Source organism: Amblyomma mixtum, chromosome 6 (genome assembly GCF_055824585.1).
Source record: "Amblyomma mixtum isolate Tamu chromosome 6, ASM5582458v1, whole genome shotgun sequence".
Lineage (NCBI taxonomy): Eukaryota > Metazoa > Arthropoda > Arachnida > Ixodida > Ixodidae > Amblyomma > Amblyomma mixtum.
In genome coordinates this window covers 108,792,317-108,812,066 of record NC_143017.1, presented here as the reverse complement: position 1 = coordinate 108,812,066, position 19,750 = coordinate 108,792,317, and the positions used below count along the sequence as shown (strand labels likewise).

General features: G+C 47.5%; 1 protein-coding gene across 1 annotated transcript in view; it reads left to right on the top strand.

The window, feature by feature from the left end:
• Nucleotides 1-18,062, top strand: part of LOC149339988 (CUGBP Elav-like family member 4) — a 162,524-nt gene extending 144,462 nt beyond the window's left edge. Inside the window, exon 2 of the mRNA XM_089551037.1 lies at nucleotides 17,923-18,062. Within this exon, the coding sequence (XP_089407163.1) occupies nucleotides 17,923-18,062 (140 nt within the window). The remainder of the gene's footprint in view (nucleotides 1-17,922) is intronic.
• The last annotated feature ends 1,688 nt before the right edge of the window (nucleotides 18,063-19,750 follow it).

Sequence of the window (19,750 nt, the reverse complement as noted above, 5' to 3'; positions counted from 1 at the left end):
TCGGGCGCAGAAAGCAACAAAATGTTTGCTGCGAAATAAAATTATTGTGCGGCCTTTTTCACCACTGTGCCTCAAAAACACATGTGCGCTTGTAGAACATGAAGTACAGTACTTTTATTAAGGATGCTGACCTTGCGTATTTTTGTAAAAACTTAAGCTGCTGTTTTGAACGGGGGGTTGCACGTCAGAGAATCTTTGGATGGCAGTTAACGTCATTCTAGCCTCTGTCATTCGGGAGAGCCTGCCCTACTTTTCAATCTAATAATAGCTTAGCGCTACGTCCACGATTTTACAGCCACGTTTCTTTTCGTTCTTTGTTACCTTACAATTTAGTTTTCAAAAGCGCGACCCTAAGTCAAAAGCGTTGTAATCCCTTTCTGCGCGCACACTGAAACAAACATCTCTTTACGCGCGCAAATAGAAGCGGCAATCCTGTTTAAGACGGCATTTCGCTCCCGCGTCTCCCACTACGGGAATCGCATTTTCCCATCTTGGGAAATCCTGTTTAAAAGAGTGAAGTAACGTGTAGGCTCGACGCGAGTGTCGCGACACGTCAGGACGGCTTTGACAGCCCCTCAGACGGCGTCAAGCAGAGCCGCCCACGTGGAATGAGGGGGGAAGGGGGGGAGGGGAGTCAAGAGGCGCTTACCGCCACACGCGAAACACCGCCGGTGGTTTTGCTATAGAGCGCGCCAGCTGTCGGCTTTCCTCGCTGCGTGCGCACGCTTAGCAGCGAAACTATTTAATAAAACCTTGAAGGACAGCAAGTGCTGGGTTGACGGTGACATTTTTTTTTTTTTACTGGAGTATTTCAGTCACTTAATTTGGGCGCACCAGTCAGGAGAAACAGGTGGCATGTTTTGAGGGGCACGCCAGCTGAACTTTTCACGCCAAATCGCCTGACTTTGCTGCCTGTACCCGGCCTCACAAAAACCCGTGCAACATTGCCCACGCTATATAGCCGGAGTCAGCCGGTCAGATGTCGGATTAAATCAGCTGTCAGCACGTGATTAGCAGCTTGTGATTATGATTGGTCGGTATATGTGGGGTACTCAACCCCGATAGCCAACCGGTAAATATTGAATGCTCTATTCACCCAAAGACTTCAATCAGGTGATAAAAGGCCCACGAATAGAGTGACGCTCATTGTGGCTTCCACGACGCTGCTCGCATTTAGTGACGGGGGAGTACCAGAGTTCTGGCAGCAAATCATGGCTTGCTGTTCGGCGAGGCGAGTCACCCAAGCCAGGAACATTGCGGCAAGCGAACGAATGGTTTTGAGAGAAAAAGAGGTGTATTTTTTTTCCCATAAATTGCATAAGAAGTGGAGTGGAAAAAACTGCATGGGCCAGCTTGAAATGCTCACCATCACTGGTAACACATGGCAGCTCTGGAAAACAGACATATGGTACTTGTGGGCAGCGACTTATCAGGAACACCAACTATTCGCAGAACAGAACAGCAATTTTTTTTTAACTGTACATAGAAGCAAATACAAAAGAAAACGCACTGAAGTGCATAGTCTATAACATACCATGTAAATAACAAAACACTTGTATAGAAAAAAGAAGCCAGAGACTCATCCGTCGAAAAAGAAGCATGCTCATTCGCAAAAACCCGTACACCAGACGCAAAAAAAAAATATTATTTCCAGGAAATGATTATGGTTTGTTTTAATGATAACCACGATACGTCAACATGCTGTGCGTCAAGTTTGTTCAGAAGGCGCGGTAATGTATTTGACATGTTTTTAACCGAAAGTTCGCTCTACACGTGGAAACATTCTGGAGTTGAGGTTTTCGACTTTGGTAGTTTGGCACATTGAGTGTGAGATTAACAAGCCTTCGTAGGCTATCCAGTTTTCTTGTGGTGTTCTTTGCGTAGCTCTCCATTAATTTTACGTCATGCAATTGAAAAATTCTGACCATGTCGTATTTTTCTAGCAAATGAGCCATGTGAGACCTAAAATCAAAATTGGTAATGGATCGCAATGCACGCTTCTGCAGAGGAAAAATACTTTTTTTGTTAACTGTAGTGGTTCTTCCCCAGACCAACTGCGCATAGTTTAAATATTACATAAATAAAGATGTATACGACAGTGATTTAACCTTCGTCGGCACACAGTAACGATGCCGACTCATACCCCTACAGTTGTTGGCCATCCTATTGATTACAGCATTTACATAGTTGCCCCCAATTGAGATGACACTAAAAATGAACTCCCAATACCTTTACAGTTTCGCCAACTTCTTACCTCTCGGTTTGGTTTGGTTTGGTTTATGGGGTTTAACGTCCCAAAGCGACTAAGGCTATGAGAGACGCCGTAGTGAAGGGCTCCGGAAATTTCGACCACCTGGGGATCTTTAACGTGCACTGACATCACACAGTACACGGGCCTCTAGAATTTCTCCTCCAAAGAAATTCGATCGAATCGAACCCGATCGAACCCGGATCGAACGTTGTACACGCCAACGTTTGCAGCGCACATCTCTCTGTCCCTACCGCCACATAGCTAAAAGCTCGAATATTAGTTTGGTAGCAGTATTAGTTGATGAAGAGCCGCCGCGGTGGCTCAGCGGTTATGGTGCTCGGCTGCTGACCCAAAAGACGCGGGTTCGATCCCGGCCGCGGCGGCTAGAATTTCTTTGTAGGAGAAATTCTAGAGGCCCGTGTACTGTGCGATGTCAGTGCACGTTAAAGAACCCCAGGTGGTCGAAATTTCCGGAGCCCTCCACTACGGCGTCTCTCATAGCCTTAGTCGCTTTGGGACGTTAAACCCCATAAACTAACTAACTAGTTGATGAAGAAGACGATGCGCAATGCACAGCGCGCGAGTGTGTTGCAGTTTAACATGAGGCGTGATCGGCTACGGCGACAACCTAGTGCTCTCGTGCAGCGGCCAGAGAAGCCGCTCTGTTCGCGCGCCGTGTATAATTTTCGCGTACTTGATGTGAAACAGAGAGGCAGGTATTGAAACTACGAAGCCAAATCATTTGAATGGTGTTGCTTGTTTTGTTCCGCTTATCATTAGTGGTAAAGCAAAGAAGCGACACATGCAGTCCAGCAACTATGCATGATTTGTCGTCAGGAAATGCGGCTTTCGTTGATTATGAGGTAATTTTTTTAAACCCTGCTCGCACTTAGGGCATGAATTCATTAGAGGTTTTTCTTCTTATTCTTTAAATGGGGGTGGGGTCGGTAATATCTGTGCGCCAAGTGCAGCTGAACGCCACACTAGCCGGGCTTTCAGTTTACCTTTTCCTTCACTTATCGATGAATGCCACCTTGTTGACCCTGGTTTCACAATGCGGCCATAATAATTTTTAACAGGAAATGACAGCATTTACCAGATGTTAGTGGGTCAGCCGTCGGCGCTCCAAGCCACTAGATGGAGTGCGCATCCACTTTCCAGCGCTGATGGATTCGGAACATGCCTAAACTCAGCGCGGTGTCGTAAAACATCGTCAAAGCGTTATTCCTGGATCCATATACGACACAGCACTTTGTCACTGCGCCTTTATGTTCTTATTTTATTCTAATTCGTCGTGTCGCCGTTTCGCCGCTGTCCTCACTAAAACTTGCTACTCGTGGTGACCACGCTGAAAGTTACTCTCCAGAAGACAACTTTCTTGCATTCTCTGAGACAATAGCGGCGCTGTAAAAGCACCGGATAGAAAGTGCTCCGGGCGCGCAGCTCCGCGGCATCTGTCCTCTCGCTGTGTGTTCTGTGCGCGCGCTTGGTACGCTCGGGGCCGCGATATTGCCCTCCTGCTGATCCCGTCTCCCGCTCCCGAGAGGGTTTCGGCGAGAGCGCGACGCGTGCGCGGGGATCACCATGAATTCTGGATTGCGAGCGGCCGCCGACGCGAGGCGCCACCGCGAGCAGCACTCGCGGCGAAAGCAACAGACCCCGGTCTCCTTGTTCCCCCTCCGTAGATGTCCGTGCGTTTCGTTTTTCCTGTTTTTTCTCGCTCTCTTTGCTCTTGTGGATTCTTAACCCAGTGCAAAGAAAGGCCCTTGGAAAGGCTCGAGTGGCCTTTCAGTCCCTCGCTCCCACGTGAGCGTTCCGTGTCCCACCGCATACACGCCCCTTTCGCGCGTGAAGTGCATGTACGCCGCTTTTCCCCTTTCCCGTCTGGCCCCGCCACGCGCCCACCGTCGGCGTCCCGCGGTTCTCGGAACAGCCCCCCCCCTCCTCCCCCCGCTTCCAGTCTCGCCACTCCCTCTCACCTTTTTTCCCCTTTATCCCACGTTTAGCTTCTCTTGTTCCCGCCGCCTCCTGCTGGGGCTTATGAATATTGCATCACACACACACACAAGAACAGAACAAAACGCAGGGGAATGCGCGAAACCCGAAGCAACACACAACCGAAGTGTAGGCAGAAAAAGAACGAGGCATGTACGTCACACGCCACTTCACAGCGAATAAAGGCGGCGAGGGACTCTCAGCGTAAGCGCGCGGAAGGTGTATGGGAACACACTTCAGAAAGAAAAAGGGAGCACTAATAACAGGGCAAAAAAAAAAAATCCCGTTTGGTTATTTTCGAGATGCTCTTTGATGTGAACGATTTAGCTTTTTTTTTTTGCAGTCTTTCATTATAACATCACTATTGCCTTTCCCTTGCACCCGTTCTTTCGAAATAAAAAAAAAATATGCCGCTAAAGCTTTAAGCACTCCATCCCGTCGACAGAAATCAAGAAAAAAAGAGCGACGGCAAGACGAAATATAAGGAACACTCCTCGCTTCCTGCCGTGCTCGATGCAAGGACTCAGAGAGAATATTGAGCAGCTTCCGGAAGAACAAAAATAAAAGGAAGAAACGAAGGAAAAATGGACGAACTAAAACCAAATTATTACCCGCAAACTGAATACTGGTAAGAAATCGCGTGCGCTGGTCTCCTAAGTGGATGAAGATAACAAAGCGAGCGAAAATCTTAAGAGATGAGGGAGCGCAATTGATTGAGTTTCGAGCGCTGAAAAACAAGCTGCTCTTACACGCTAGCAGGAGAAATTTCCCGTGATTGCGTGACAGATTAAGCTTCTTCGGTGGGTGCTTTCTGTTGCCTCGCAAGAAGGAGTCCCGCGGCAGCGCGCTTTCCTCCGTCCCACCTCTCCGTATGCTCTCTCTCGCGCTAGCCCTCTGCAAATCAATTAAAAAGGGAAAGAAGGGTATTCCTTACTATACATTAACAAGCGAATCAGGATTAAGGGTGACTAGAATATGATTTAGAAACTTCGTGCAGGTCAGGTTCTTAAGCATTTCTTTTTTTTTTGCGCTTGGCTGCTTAATGGAACTGAAATCAGATCAAAGAATTAACTGTCTTTAGCGCATGTCACAAAAAAAGCTGCAAAATTTAAATTGGCTTTCAGTTTTTTCCATTCAATTAACGGAGCTATAATTGACTCAAGTTGAACATTTTATGCTCGTAATGTGTTCTCTTTCCGCACTTTGGAAAGCGCATGGTCACCGGGCAGCGCTTGTAAATACGCGTAGTGTTCTAAGAACAATATTGCCGCCAGAGTCCGTCCGTTATCACTGTGTTAACATGCAAGAATGCTACACGCTAAACACAAATCATTAAAATTCTGGGTTAGATTAAGGGTCCGACAACGGGCTGCTGTAACCAAATTCTCGTATTAAATGGAAATCTTGTTTGAAGCTTGGATTCCAAAAATAAATTGACTTCGCTTTCGCTATATGTATCTTGAGCCGCGAAATTCAGCGAAAGCAGATGCGCGCGTTGCGTTGATTTTAAATTTCTGGTCCTTTTCGCCCCTTACCTGATCCCTTTTTTCACCGTTCGATCCAGGCGTACATTCGCTTTAAGACTGGTACTGCGTCTTTCGTGATAACTGCTTCTAACCCGTACGTAGACGCGCACAAGTGTCCGAGAGGCGCTTCGCAGCCATATGACAAAGAAGGTTGCATGATGCGCGAGACAGAGCGGGCTCCGTGCACGCGGCAGGCGTCTTTAAGGCGCATCTACATGGGCCCATCCGAGGCGCACGGGCGCAGCGCCTACGCGTACCAGCGTACGCCGGAGCCGGTCTGCGCATGCGCGAGGCGCGGACGCGAGGTGGCGCTGGTGCTTGCCAAATATCTGCCCATGTCAGATATTTGCGCCGCACTCGCGCCTGCGCCGGAAGTGTCTCGCTGGTTTCCGGTCGGTGTACACCAATCAGGGAACGCAGTTACCTCGGCATTCGGTACGGCCCTTCGCGAGCTGAGCGCGTGTACCAGCGACAGGAGGCGACAGGCCATCGAGTTGCGTATGTTTTCCGGCGCTTGTCGCGGCGCGGTGCTGGGCGCGTAGGCGCTGCGCTCGTGCGCCTCGGATGTGTCCCTGGAGATGAGCCTTTACGGCGAGTGAAGAGTTATACGCGTGGTCAGAGTGAGGTACGCGTGGTCCGCGGGTGAGGGTCAGCGCGAATCTTTACGAGCTTAGCGCGTGTACGCGCCGGATGCCCGCCCAGAAGTGGCTGCCACTGTAAAAGCGGACTGAGGAAGACCTGTGATGCGATAATAAATTCAATATAAGACGACAATTTCTTTTCGCCAAGGTTGCGGTAGCAACGCGCTGTCTTGTGGACTGCAGTGGGTAGCTTGACAATCTAACTTAGATATATTGAACTCGAAGGGGATTGCTAAATAGTTGGACATATCAATAGTTTAATGTGCATAAAAATGTCAGTGGGTAAGCCTATCTGAAAACTAGAAGCAAGGATACATTGCACCGATGCTAGTGACGCGCCTCTTGCAACGACGTGCTATCCGTGCGGCGCGGCGCTAACTAGTTGTTGCGAGACCTGTAGCCCGTTTTGTATCGAAACCGCGGGGAACGATGCTTTGGAACTAGCGACATAAGATGTCTACTCCGGTTGTCATTATACTATAAACAGAACAATCGTTTCCGCAGCGCCTTCTGTAGCCAAGCAAGCGAGGCGCCCAGATGAGGGCCATCGATATATTCTTTAGTCACTTACGCCAGCATATCTGCATGCAGGAAAAGGATGTGGTGCAGAAAATTAGTACAAAAGACGGAAGCCGCCAGCACCCACAAGCACTCGATATGCTGTCCTCGCCACGCTGTTTCACAGCGTTATCAGCAAGGTGCCTAAGACAGCGCAGCCGACCCGATTAAAGACTGCCGTTAGAAGAAGGGCTACTTGCAGGTCCCGACATAGAGTTCGATATATCGAATGTCCGGCGAAATTGCATTGCGATGCACTGAACGTCTTTCTTATACTTTTACGCAGGATTTTCAAGGGGTAGTCCGTTGTGTTCAAATCAAACAGCCGACCCGCTTGCTCGCGGGAGGATCGCGGGGTGTATGAGAAATTAATCAGCGTTGAGTAATTCGCAGCGCAATTAATACCTTGGCTTAATTCGCAACCTGATAGCTTCAAACATCACAATATAAGGAGCATGCGCGTTCTCGCTGTTCTTTGACCACGGTTTTGTTGATTTTGGCGCTGCCGTCGCTTACGCCCGAGAGTAGTTATGGGTTGTGATCGTGCTCCACAGACCCATTTCGAATGGCGCATGGGCCAGCCGTGCGATGGCTACTCGTAGCTGCCCACGGCTACCTCTAACGACCCCTGACAGGGCCTGTGAGGGCGCGATGGCGCAGAACATGACAGTAGACCCAGCGTAATCCGTTGACAGAGCCATAGCTGCATCCGCGGTGATTTCTGCATTTTTGTGTGTGTGGCGATTATATGCGCGAAATATTCTGTACCGGCAAGTACTGGGTGATCTGCATGACGGGCTAGACGCCAGCATGGCCAGCACTAAACGCGCATTTAAAGCAGAAAGTGCTAGCAAGGTTCGACGTCTGAGAATACGGGTGAGCATGCTGCGCTGTTTTCAGTCAGGTCCTTGTATATAGCCTTTTACATAGAGCCGGTACAGAATAACTTCAGAGCGCAATTAGCTTTTCTCAAGAGATAAATAAGTACTCCGTGTTTAGGTCTAATGTACTGTTTATGACATGGCTGGTCGAAAAGCATGCTGGTTCAGGAAGAGAACTGATGTTAAAGAAAAGGCGTTAAAACGAATAACCGCAACGAGACAGGACAGCTTAGGGAGCACTCAGTAGTGCGGAGCTAAGAACTGAAATCTTCTTTGAAACGAGATATTAAATATGTCGGTCACACAACAAACATAAACACTGGAAACGTTAATACGACAATAAGGTCCCGCTTAGTTGCGCTCGTTTCTGTCAGCGGACCAGTACGAGTCTCAATGGTCGCTTTCGTGATAACGCGCTTCCTCAAAGGTATTCGTGGGACGTATTTTCCAGCCAATTGTCTGAGCTGTGGTTGTTACCTCAAACTTAGTGACATAGAAATTATCCAAGCCATGAAGGGAAGACTGCAAACTGAAATTGCTGGGGCGCAGTCGGGCGCTTGTATTAATGTGCTTTCTGTTGCATACAGAAAGCTTCTGTTGCATGTTGCTTTCTGTTCTTTGTGCTTTGTAGCTTTCCCTGAATGTGCTGTTTTTTATTGCAGAAATGTCCATATATGTGTCGGTTTTGTGTCAGAGAGAGGTGCTTTGTTGCATTTTAGTTTGTTTTTCACTTCTCATTCACTTTTACGTTCATCTACGTTATAGCTTTCTTTACGATGCACATAATCTGCAACGCGTTTCGGTAGATATTTGTATTTAGCACCGCATGTTTACCTGCCATGTGCTCATTGTGGTTCTTTATTTAAATAATATTCTGCTTAATGCCCTCCTAAGTGAACTAATATGCCAACCTGAAAAAAAGAAATAGCGACTTCAGTGGTTGTACCTTGATGACACTGTCCATTCAGTATTTCGGGATATGAGGTGAGATTTCTGTTTAGAGCCATGCTTTGAAACAGTACTGAGTGCGAGGTAAATTTTCATTACATTGAGAATTTCGGTTCAGCTTCGCAGTGCCTGTTAAGTTGTGCCATTCTATCTCACCTTAAGCCTGTAACACCGCAGTGAATTCGCTGTTTTTTCCTTGAATCATGTGATCTTATCTACAGTAGGATTTCATCGCTGGAATTAAGGGGAGTGTGGACACAGCCCACTTTTCGGTTTGTGTGGCTTATCACTCATCCACCGGAACTCGCACGCAGACACAAGGCACGCAGAGACAATCTCGCACGCAGACTATCCATCAGAATTGAACGGGATCGAGAAATCGCGAGACACCCATCAGCAGGCTTTGGGCAGGCTTAATGCGATGTAGAGGATTATGACCAGCGGTTCGTCTCGTGTGCACTGCGCTTTAGGCCGGGCCGCCAGTACCTTCTCTGAACTCTGCGCTACATCCAATTGGGCGAACGGATTTCAGGGGCGTGCTATTAGGCCCGGGAGCCTCGAATCATGCTTGCACGAAGTTTAAGCTCATCGTTTGGGAGCGCTACCCCGCGACTTCATCGTCTGAGAACGGGTTTCCGGAAGTAATTTGGAGCACTAAGAAAAAAAAAAAACACGGTATCTTCGTTACGACGCAACGAAACCAACGCCTAACCACGAATGCGGAGAGGGGGTTTTCTATGCCGCATTGTTGGCACGTACACACCGGCGGCCTCCTCTGCTATCGAGCAGGCAGGTGGTCAGGGCCCCACGAACAGTGCGAGGGCTGTGAGTCTGGCCTGCCATTCTGCTCAACAACGTCTTCAGAGGAACACGCGGCTTATTAAAACCGCGCCTTGTAAAACTTGAATGCCGCCGCCGCCACCGAGCCCTGCGGCCACAACAGGGCCGGAAGAACGCCGAGATAAGCGTAATGAGGTTCGCTGGCACGCGCCGGGGCCTTCTTCAGGATGCCGACTCGAGGAGAAAGGGAGGGGGGGGGGGGGGGGGGGGGGGGCGTTCGAAAATGCTGGCCGTGCACATTCGTAAACTTCGCAGAGCGCTGCAGTAAACAAAACCAGTTTACGGCATCGACCGAACCAAAAGGAGCTTATTATTCGTGCGGAAGTTGGCCCGGACACGCTATGGCTCTTGGAGGGAGACGAGTTAAATTCCACTCGTGGTGCCGCCGATGAGGTAGAGAACAAAGGTAGATATGCAGGACTGATTTCAACAGCCTGTTATTTTGCGTTGGTTCTGCTGTAACCGGGGGAAAGGGACTGAAATTTTTCCGAACCGTCAGCTTTAATGGCACCTGCGTACGTTCAGGCAAAAGTTGTCTCAGGTTCGAACAGCTTGAAATGAAACTGTATGACAATTAACTTTATCCCGACGATCTATCAGTATAAACTGTAAAGTTCACTTCCACGCACAAAAAAAAAGCGAAACGCCGAACGATGGTCGGGGTCAAAATAAAACGAACAAATGAGCTTACTATACCAGACCAGACGAGGTTTCGTCAGACTTTAGATTTCGAATTTTTAAACTCTAATTAAAACCAAACCAAACCTTAATTTATTTTTAATTTATCCATGGGGGGGGGGGGGTAGTGGTCATTAGTGTTTAGTAAAGACCTTCATATGTTTAAGAGAAATGGCTTAAGCCATTTCGACAACGCACAACATAAAACCATCCTCAATACAAACTTTACATGTTTAAAACCAAAGACGTAAAGAATTGAGCAGTAACTGCCCTCGTCCCTGTCTGTTCCTTCTTTGTCCGTGTTTTTTTTATATGCCTTCGAAAAATCTCAAACGTGCACCAGCTATCCGGATCCGCCACTCGCCTCAAAGCGGCAGTGAGCGGGAGCGAGATCCAAGCGCGAGTGCGGCAGCGCTAGTCGACGACTGCGGTGGCAGAATTTTGACCGCAGGCCGCAAGATTACTTAACACAGAGATTTTACAGGTGCTGTGTGAATGAACATTTTGATGTTGTAAATATTTTTATAGAAGTATTTTAATCGTGTCAAGAGAAGACCGTTTGCTTTTTTATCTCTGATCTCCGAACGACAACATGTAGAAGAAGGGGCAAGGTTTTCCATCAGTGTGTCTGGAAATTGTAGACATTTAAACCGCAACGCAAAGCACGTCCAGTGAATACTCTGCTCTTCAAAGACTAAAAACAAAGGCTACTATCTGTGATAGCCCATGACTTCAAATCATCCTTTGAGCCTAATAGCATAGCCTCTGTGCATTAGGGCCAGACAGAAGGTTGTGTCTGGATCCAGAAATCCATTTGACGAGGAGTAGCCGAGCCGAAAGGTATTAGGCTAGGAGAGGCGGCGTGTCGCTGACAGCCGAACAATTAGCCCGAACAACGAACTGGACAAGACTGCTGAATGGAATGCCAGCGGGGCCTGAGAGCTCTTGGCGTTTTATTTTCTTTTTTTTTTCATTATTCCTTTACTTTCATCCTCAACATGCATGGTCTAGCCGCGAGAAGGAAGATGCGCCATCAGACAACTTTTTTTTGCCTTTATCGGAAAAGACGGAAATATAAACAGTGGTCCTCGAATCTTTCGGATGGAATGGCGCATGTGCCGCTCTTGGTGGGACCGTGACTCTGGTCAGCGCAGCCAGCGCGCCCTGGAAGTGGTAGTGCCGTTGCGTTGAATCTGTAGCTGCTGCCGACAGCGTACTGGTTGTTTCGTGTTGCGTAGGATTGATATGTCATCTGTTTCCACCGTTATCTGGTTTTCGGGCCTAACCAGGTTGATAACCCAGCCATCCATGCTGCCTTTTAAATATAGTACCATCATGTTGTTTGATGTAGAGTATGTGTCATATACTTAGAGGGAACACGAGCAATGGTTAAACCGGCTCTTAACGTGAGAAAAGTAAGTTTGTCCGCGAAGCTAGAAGTTCAGACCAGAGTTTGAGAAGAGCATCCCGAAGCCGCGCTTCCGCTTCGCAGTGAAACCTACTTTGCTCCACTTTGGGAGCCGGTTTAACCACTTCTCGTATTTTTTTCTGAGTATGACACATGCAGCAAATCTTACTGTTGCTTCTGTTTCCGTCGATGACTTCCTTCAGAGACTCTTAGGATCATGTTCAAGGGAGCTGTGTAAAAAACCGGCAAAGAGTCTCGTCAGGTACTGGAAGTGCTGTTCTGAGTCTCCCTCCCATAAACATCGCTGCCGGCGAGTGCCCTTTCTTGAGAGGACTTGCGTAGTAGACCGCCAGTAGCGTTGTGTATGGGTCTCCTATCTTCTCTGCTAAAAGCTTGAGAATCTTCACAGCCGCTTCCCCGAATCTATCCCTTTGCGAATATTTGGGGCTCTACCTTACGTGTTTGATGTTGTATTCCCACGCAACTGAGAATGCAAAGGCACAATCGTGCGCCTTTGAAAATTGTACTCTGTTGTCACTCACGTCTGCTTCCTGTATGCCATGTCGCGCAAATATGAATTTGCAAGTGGGTGAGAATAGATGGCGTGGTTTAAGTGGTGGCTCGTCTTCTTCCTCATCGAGACGAGACCACGCGGGCTTCGCGGGCTTTTCTGACGTTTTATCCGAAAAGGGACTGTCGAGCGTGGTGCTTGTGGTGCACGTACTTCAAAAGAACACGATGTCGGGCTAGTTTTTGCATTTGTTCAGATATTCAAAGGTACAATCGAGCGCACGCTTTTTTCGTTCGCACTACAGCAGCGCGCTTCACTGCCATGCCGTTTTCTCACTATTTTTTCTTCAATGTGTGAGCCCACAGCAGGTTGGATGAGTAAGGAGAGTAATCAGGCGTATAACGACTTTTAGTAGAAGTGCCCATACTTCAGATGCGCCTTGAAGCAGCATTATGAAGTATGACGGATATTATCCCTGATCTGAATTCACTTCCATAACGCGAGTTGTGTTTTGCGATACGAGCATCGCGTTGAGTTCTTGTCATTCCAATAAATACCGAGCCGCCTAACGAAGTGAGGGGCTGGCGATTATTTTAATATGCTCTCTTGCCTTCTATTCGCTGTGCATATAAAATGCTCTTAAACTAATGAGCACATTCTCAACAGGTAATAGCCATTTACTTAGCTGACTGCACGATGTCAGAAAGCAGTATCGTGCGCTTCTGCTTGCATGAGTGTTTATTGCCTGCTGAAGCTACTGCACGTGGCGCTTTTTATTATTTTTTCTTTTGTGTACTGGTTTTGACGTTCTGCAATAGTGTATCCATAATGTCTCGGTAACTGAAGTGGCAGTGGTCTGTATATATATTTGTCATTTCCTGGCCTGGCAGCTGTTTGATCACTATAAGAAAAAGTCACCAGAGATTTAAAAACATAACAGGATTTAATTCATGAAGTTTCCATTAGAGGACCAGCCGAATCGTCGTAAAATGGATCTGGTTAACCTTTTATATTTCAGTGACGAAAGCAAATTACAAAAGCGGAACCATTGTTACTGAACGGCATGAAAAAATGACCTCTGCCCTTTCCCAGGGGAAGTCTGATATGAGAGCACTTCACCCTTTCAAGATCACTGTTTTAATTTCTGATCGATTCAGAAACAGGCGATTTTTTAATTTTGTAATCCAGAAGCCGCTTTCTATTCTTTAAAACGACACTGAGGACATATCTAAGCACGCCTGTACCAATAGATTCTCGTTTCAAGAGACTGCTGTAATTGAAAACGGAGCTTTTATTGAATAGAAAAAAACTAAAAATGAAATTCGGGTAACGCCTCCATTGGCGAGTTTCGCAAGAAAACTGCGTTGAAGGCGGGAGAGTTTTTTTGCGCAGATCCCTGAGGCTATAGGCTATGCCACCACCTTCCCCTGGGCTCTGATCACGGAGTCCCAATCGGTCTTGGCTTCACGAGATTGAATTGATTGGCGGCAAACCTTTAACCCCAATTTTCTTGCTAAAAAATTCTTGCCTTTCTCCCGGGAAAACATCAACGTAGCAGGAAGAGCCATAGAATCGACGTTTGCAGCGAACAAAAGTTGCATGAAATTGCTTTCAGCGTCGCTCTAAGCACTATAGTCATTTTGCTCTTCATTATTTGAGGGCAAGTAGAACCCAACTCGTTCGGTGTCAGGATGCATCGCCGAAAAGCCTTGATAGTGAGAGGTCCGTCCCTCATTGAACACTAAACAAAAGCAGCTGTCACATTGCGCATCGCAATCCACCTCAGGCGCCTGCAGGCGAATGCCATCTGAGGCCTTTTAGAGGAGCTCTGGGAGCTACTGAATGGCTGAACTCACACTCGTCGAATAGGTACGGTTTAAAGGGCCGCTCTGAGGCGCCGAATAAATATACTGCCAGAAAGCACCCTCTACTCCGTATCGCATCAAGCCTGATCATAATGCCTCTTGGAAGGGAACTATGAAGAAATCTCACAAAATCGTTCAGATTTCAGCACACATTTAGTGCGTCCACACTTTTCGACACTGAGGCTTAAATAGCGCTCAAGCCGCGTCCACAAATGTGGACTCGGTGCCTGAATAAGTTCTTTAAAAAAAGTTCTTTAACATTTTTCCCTCAGCAACCTGTATAACACAGTCACCGGTTCCGTTTCGTTTCAAACATGCAGCGCACTATGCGTTCAGCTTGATATCTAATATTTGTAAAATTTAATTTCCCTACGACTAAAGATCTAAAGATAACGATGTGCGTGCGTGCACGTGTGGGTATGTGTGTATGCGCGCCGGCGCTAGTGCGTGCATGGGGATTCATGGGTGAGTGTGCGCGCGCGTGTGTTGCATGCGTGCGTGCCTTCGTACGTGTGTGCGTGTGTGTGCGCGTGCTCAACAATACACAATTGTCGCCGTCCCCAGTATCGCTGCTTGTTACCGTAACTAAGCGGCGCTCCCTCGCGCTAATCTTAACCACGCGTAAAGGAGCTTCGCCAGTGGAGCACGAATCTGCGAAAAAGAAAAGAAACTCATGTTTTCCCTGCAATCGGATGTCAGTCTGTTTTCTGCCCCGCCGAGGGCTTGTTCCCTAAGGAGAGTGAGAGCGAGTGGAAAAGACAGGAGAAGGCACGGAGCAGACGCTCGGCATAGCTGTCGTGTATCGATGTTTTCTGCGGCCTGGCTTCCTGGGCTCCTTGTGAGAAGGGGGAGGGTGCCCTGAGCGATTTGCCGAGGCGCAAGAGGACTGCTTGTTTTCCTCTCCTCCTCCCACGCCTCCTGATTAACTCGTTCTCGGCTCCGGATTCTCGGCTCGGCGACTCGCCCCAGTCGATACTTGCACCCGCTCCTGCCAATTAGCGTGCCCGCTACAACCTACGACGCCTCCCAGGACTCTACTGATTACAGTTCCTCCATTGATTTTTTGACTCGCCGAGCACCGAGTGTAACAATTAATGGGAGCTATTCGGTTTACACTCCGTTTGTCTTCTCTCCGTCTCCTGCCTGGATTTCGGCTTCCGCCTTCTTATCCTCTTCTCTTTGCTCACTGCAGTCGCATTCGAAGAAGCATGTTTTCTATGAGGGCGTTATGGGAGGTTGCCTGCGCGAGACAATCTAATAATGCATGCAAAGTAAGGCTGAGAGTCGTCAGCAAAGCTTTGATGTTTCAGACGAGTGTTTGGCTCTGCAGAAAAGAAAAAGTGTGTTTTTTGGGCTGGTTTGGTCCAACTTTTAATTGTTCTGGTTGCTATAGTGCTCCGTCTCATTTGTTGCTCCGCTTTATGCCGATTTCTGGTGTAGTTATAATGTGTTGCATTTCATACGAGTATCACCATGCTGGAAGCTGACGTATGTTGTATTTCATCGACCAGGTCTGTGAAGGCTAAGCTATACAGTCACTAGAACTACTACTTCATATTCGATTGCTACTACTGCGTTGCACGTCGTTGAGGTATATTCCAAATTTAGTGAGGCTTTTAATACGAAATGAGAACTAGGGCAGCATGAACTATTCTCATGAACTATTCACAGCTACTTTATCTGCTATGTAAAGAATACAAAGCGCAGGAATGTTGTGATCGTTAAGAACTTAGGATGCAGCTGCTCTGATGACTTCTCTTTGTCATTTGGGCCCGCCATCAGCAAAGAATGAACCTCTTGATCAGTGTCAGAATCCCGCACCTCGAGCAATCATGCAATGTAGACTTCCAATGTCATCTGCAGAACTCTGACAGATTTTTTTATGAACATGAACACGGGTCGTCTGTAGCAGCAAAATACAAAGGTTTATTTGTGAAAGCTCAACATGGAGCAGGAAGGGAACATTCCCTTGCAAAAACCAAATGCATGCAGTTTTCTCATAATGCTTAAAAAGAGCTACTATTTTTGAACAAATGAAAAGGCTTTTAGTTTCCACCAGTACAACAACAAACTCTTACGTCGTCTTATTTATGTGCCCTGGCCATTTAAAGTTGTCACTGAAAGAAAAAGACAGCATATTTCTCGTCGTCGTGAGCTTGATGTAAGCATATTCTTGAAATGGGTCTCGTCGTCTAGGTCATGCCACGCTAAGCCACGCCACAGCACACGCACACCATACCACACCACGCCACACCACACCACGCCACACCTCCCCACACAACACACACCACACGCCACGCCCCACCAAACCACACACCGCACACCACGCACCACATCACACCACATGGCAGCGCACATACATACCACACCCAACTACACCTCACCACACCATACCACACACCATGCGAGACCACACCTCACCACACCACGCACACCAAACACACCACACTAGAACACGCACACCAGGCACCCCAACATGACACCACACACACCACCCAACTGCACCTCACCATACCACTCCACATGACACCACACACACACACATACGGCACCCAACTACAGCACACCACAACACACCACATATCATGCCAGACCACACCTCACCACACCACGCACACCACACCAAACACACCACACACACCACACGAAGAAGTAGTTTTGGCGCCGACCTTTTTTAAGAGCAAAACGAGCCAACTCGAACCCTCAAGCGAAAAATGCACAGGCGAGGGTGCGCCCGCCGGACCAGCTCTAGAGTCACTGGAATAACTTTATATTCCAGTGACTCCAGCCAGCTAGCTCTTACCGCCACCCTCTCTTATTTTCTCTATTTTTATTTATTCATACTGTGAGTGAATCCCAAGAGACTCTGCCGCCTGCGGACTGACGATTGTGTCTGCCGCGGTGGCTCAGTGTAGTTATGGTGCTCTGAGGCTGACCCGAAAGACGCGGGTTCGATCCTGCCCGCGGCGGTCGAATTTCGATGGAGGGGAAATTCTAGAGGCCCGTGTTCTGTGTGACGTCAGTGCACGTTGAAGAACCCCAGATGGTCGAAATTTCCGAAGCCGTTCACTACGGCGTCTCTCATAGCCTGAGTCGCTTTGGGACGTTAAACCCCATAAGCCAAACCAAACCAAATTGTGTCTGTCTGAGACGAGACCTTGCAACGAGGTTCAGTGTTTAGAATCTGACATGCCGGTATTGCAAATCATTTCTAGCTCACCTCTGCTCTCGACCAAGAGAGATAGTGCATTATTTTATGCCATATACTGAATGCAGTAAATATTATTTCATACAAAAAAAAAAATCAGCCTGGTAGCACACCCCCTGGAAATGTCAGGCAAAGAGAGTCTGGCGTAACATTACCATTTTTTTTTCGCAAGTTCGACAGTAGTCCGTATTTTCGAAGCAGAAACTGATCTTACAATCCTCCGAATGCTTAGCTGACAAAGGCGGGTATGTGGACAGTGTAATTTGGAGGTATTGAAGACATTTTCTTTTAAATCTTGCACATGACGCTAAAAAATTACGTCTTGGTGTTTTACGCTAGAAGAGTAACTAATTCTTTTTTTCTTAAGCATAGGTATTCTATTTAGGTCCACAAATGTTTGTTTTGAAACTGAAATGCTTACGAGCGATGACTGGCAGGTTTAAGGGGCCCAGTTGGTGAAAGAACGAGGATAGTTGTAGCTGTGGGAAATGTGTGCGTTCCTGAAAGTTTACCTCGCCACAAATCAGACCAGATCTGGTTTGAACTTTCGAAATACTATCGAAACGTCTTGAATCGAACCATTTCTCACCGCGTTGTATGGTGCCTGTGCAGGTTGCGCCTTCCTCACGTACTGCGCCCGGGAGAGCGCCATCAAAGCCCAGCACGCCCTCCACGAGCAGAAGACTCTTCCTGGGGTGAGTGCCAGACCGAGAGAGAGAAGTGAAAGACCACCGGAGCAGTTATTACCCTGATGATTGCATAATTTTCTTTCAACGCAAGAATGACAGCGCTTGGGGTGATTTGTGATGAAAAAGTTGATTGCGCCAACGTGGCTGTCTTGGGTGCATCTGCGACAGTTTGGTAATAGGAAACAAGGAATATGACTTATAAGATTGGAACGATCACGCATGCAGGTATGATCACAGGCAAACTTGCGACCTCGCATGAAGGGTGCCCATTTAAAAAAAAAAATTCAAAGAAATGGCAAGCATGCAGTCTCTAATAAAGGAGGGAACTTAGGCTATCAAATGCAGGCAATGCGTTTTTCACATGTTTCTTTATTAGGAAAGTTGCATATGTGCATGGGAACGACAAAGAAAAAGAGGACAAAAAGTTAATATGTCCCAGAGTATTAGTATCACGGCATATGAAGCGTGCACATAATTATAGCGATTCAGAGCCGATCTTTTTTTTACCTTACACCAAGTTGATCCCGTGCTCTTCAGGTAGGAAGAGAACTGTAACATTCGAACTTTGCAACGCAGCGTGCCAGAAGGAACCCCAAATTTCGTGTCTCCGTGACTTTTTTTCTATAAAGGTACCGCTGTTGCAGGATACGCTTCGTGAAGGTGGCGCACTGAATTCTTACTGTCACGGAAATATAATGTTGCTTCGTTCATTTGTTTTTCTTCTCTTTCCCTTGATCTTCGTAATTCCAGTCCTCATCAGACTTATAGCAGCCCACGAAAGATGCGCAATGAGCAAAGGAACCAGCGTGTTGAATGATTTGAGTATAGAAATCGCAACATGGTGTGCTAGTTTAATTTAAAGCGATTTGCTGTGCGTTGACGCAAGCAAAACAAGTGGACGAACTAAGCACGCGTGCCGTCATTAGTCGACATACTGGGTGTTGGGAGACGACTAAGGAGCGCTCCATTTTCTTGCACTGGGACAAGTCAATCAAAAAAGCATCAGGCATCACTTAGAATTCCGTTACAATGACAGTTTCGGAAATATTCCGATACGTATCCAGACAGGATATGTGCATGCCATGGAAAATGAATGCGACGGACCGCTAGAAGTTGATAGCACTGATGTCTCTTTAATGGACAGATAAGAGCAAGCTTCATTTGGACAGCCTCCCGAGCGTCGGTATCGTCTGCTGTTTTCGCGTAGCGTTGCCGCTCGCGCAGCTGTATGGGGGAGATATTAATGACGAATGAGTGCATTTACGTACCAGCTGTCTTCTTTATCGTGTTCGCTCCTTTCCCCTTTAGCTTTGCGCTCTCTGCTTGACGCTTGAAACGAGATATCTTCGTGGGACAGAAACGGGAATAGATGATGCAAACTTCGTGTCCTCAATCGCATTTCCATTAGAGTACTTCGATAGCCCTCATACAAGAACGAATTCGACATGCATTAGAGGAAATTACAAATACTTAGCATTAGTGCTTCCTCGTGCAGGCTAACGACTTTACCTGATGAGCTTCAGGCAACGCAAGCACGCGTGGCATTGCGCAACACAGCACTTCGTGGCCTGCACCAGGCTTTGCCGCTGGTTAAGCGCCTTCTTGAATTTAATCTGCTTGCACGCACAAGAAGCTCCACCCTGACCCGCTACGCGGTCGATACCCAGGAGACTCTAGCCTACAGCAGCTCGCCGTCATTTCAGGCGAGAATTCTCGGGAGACGCTTACGGCTCAGAGTTTCGCCACCCCTG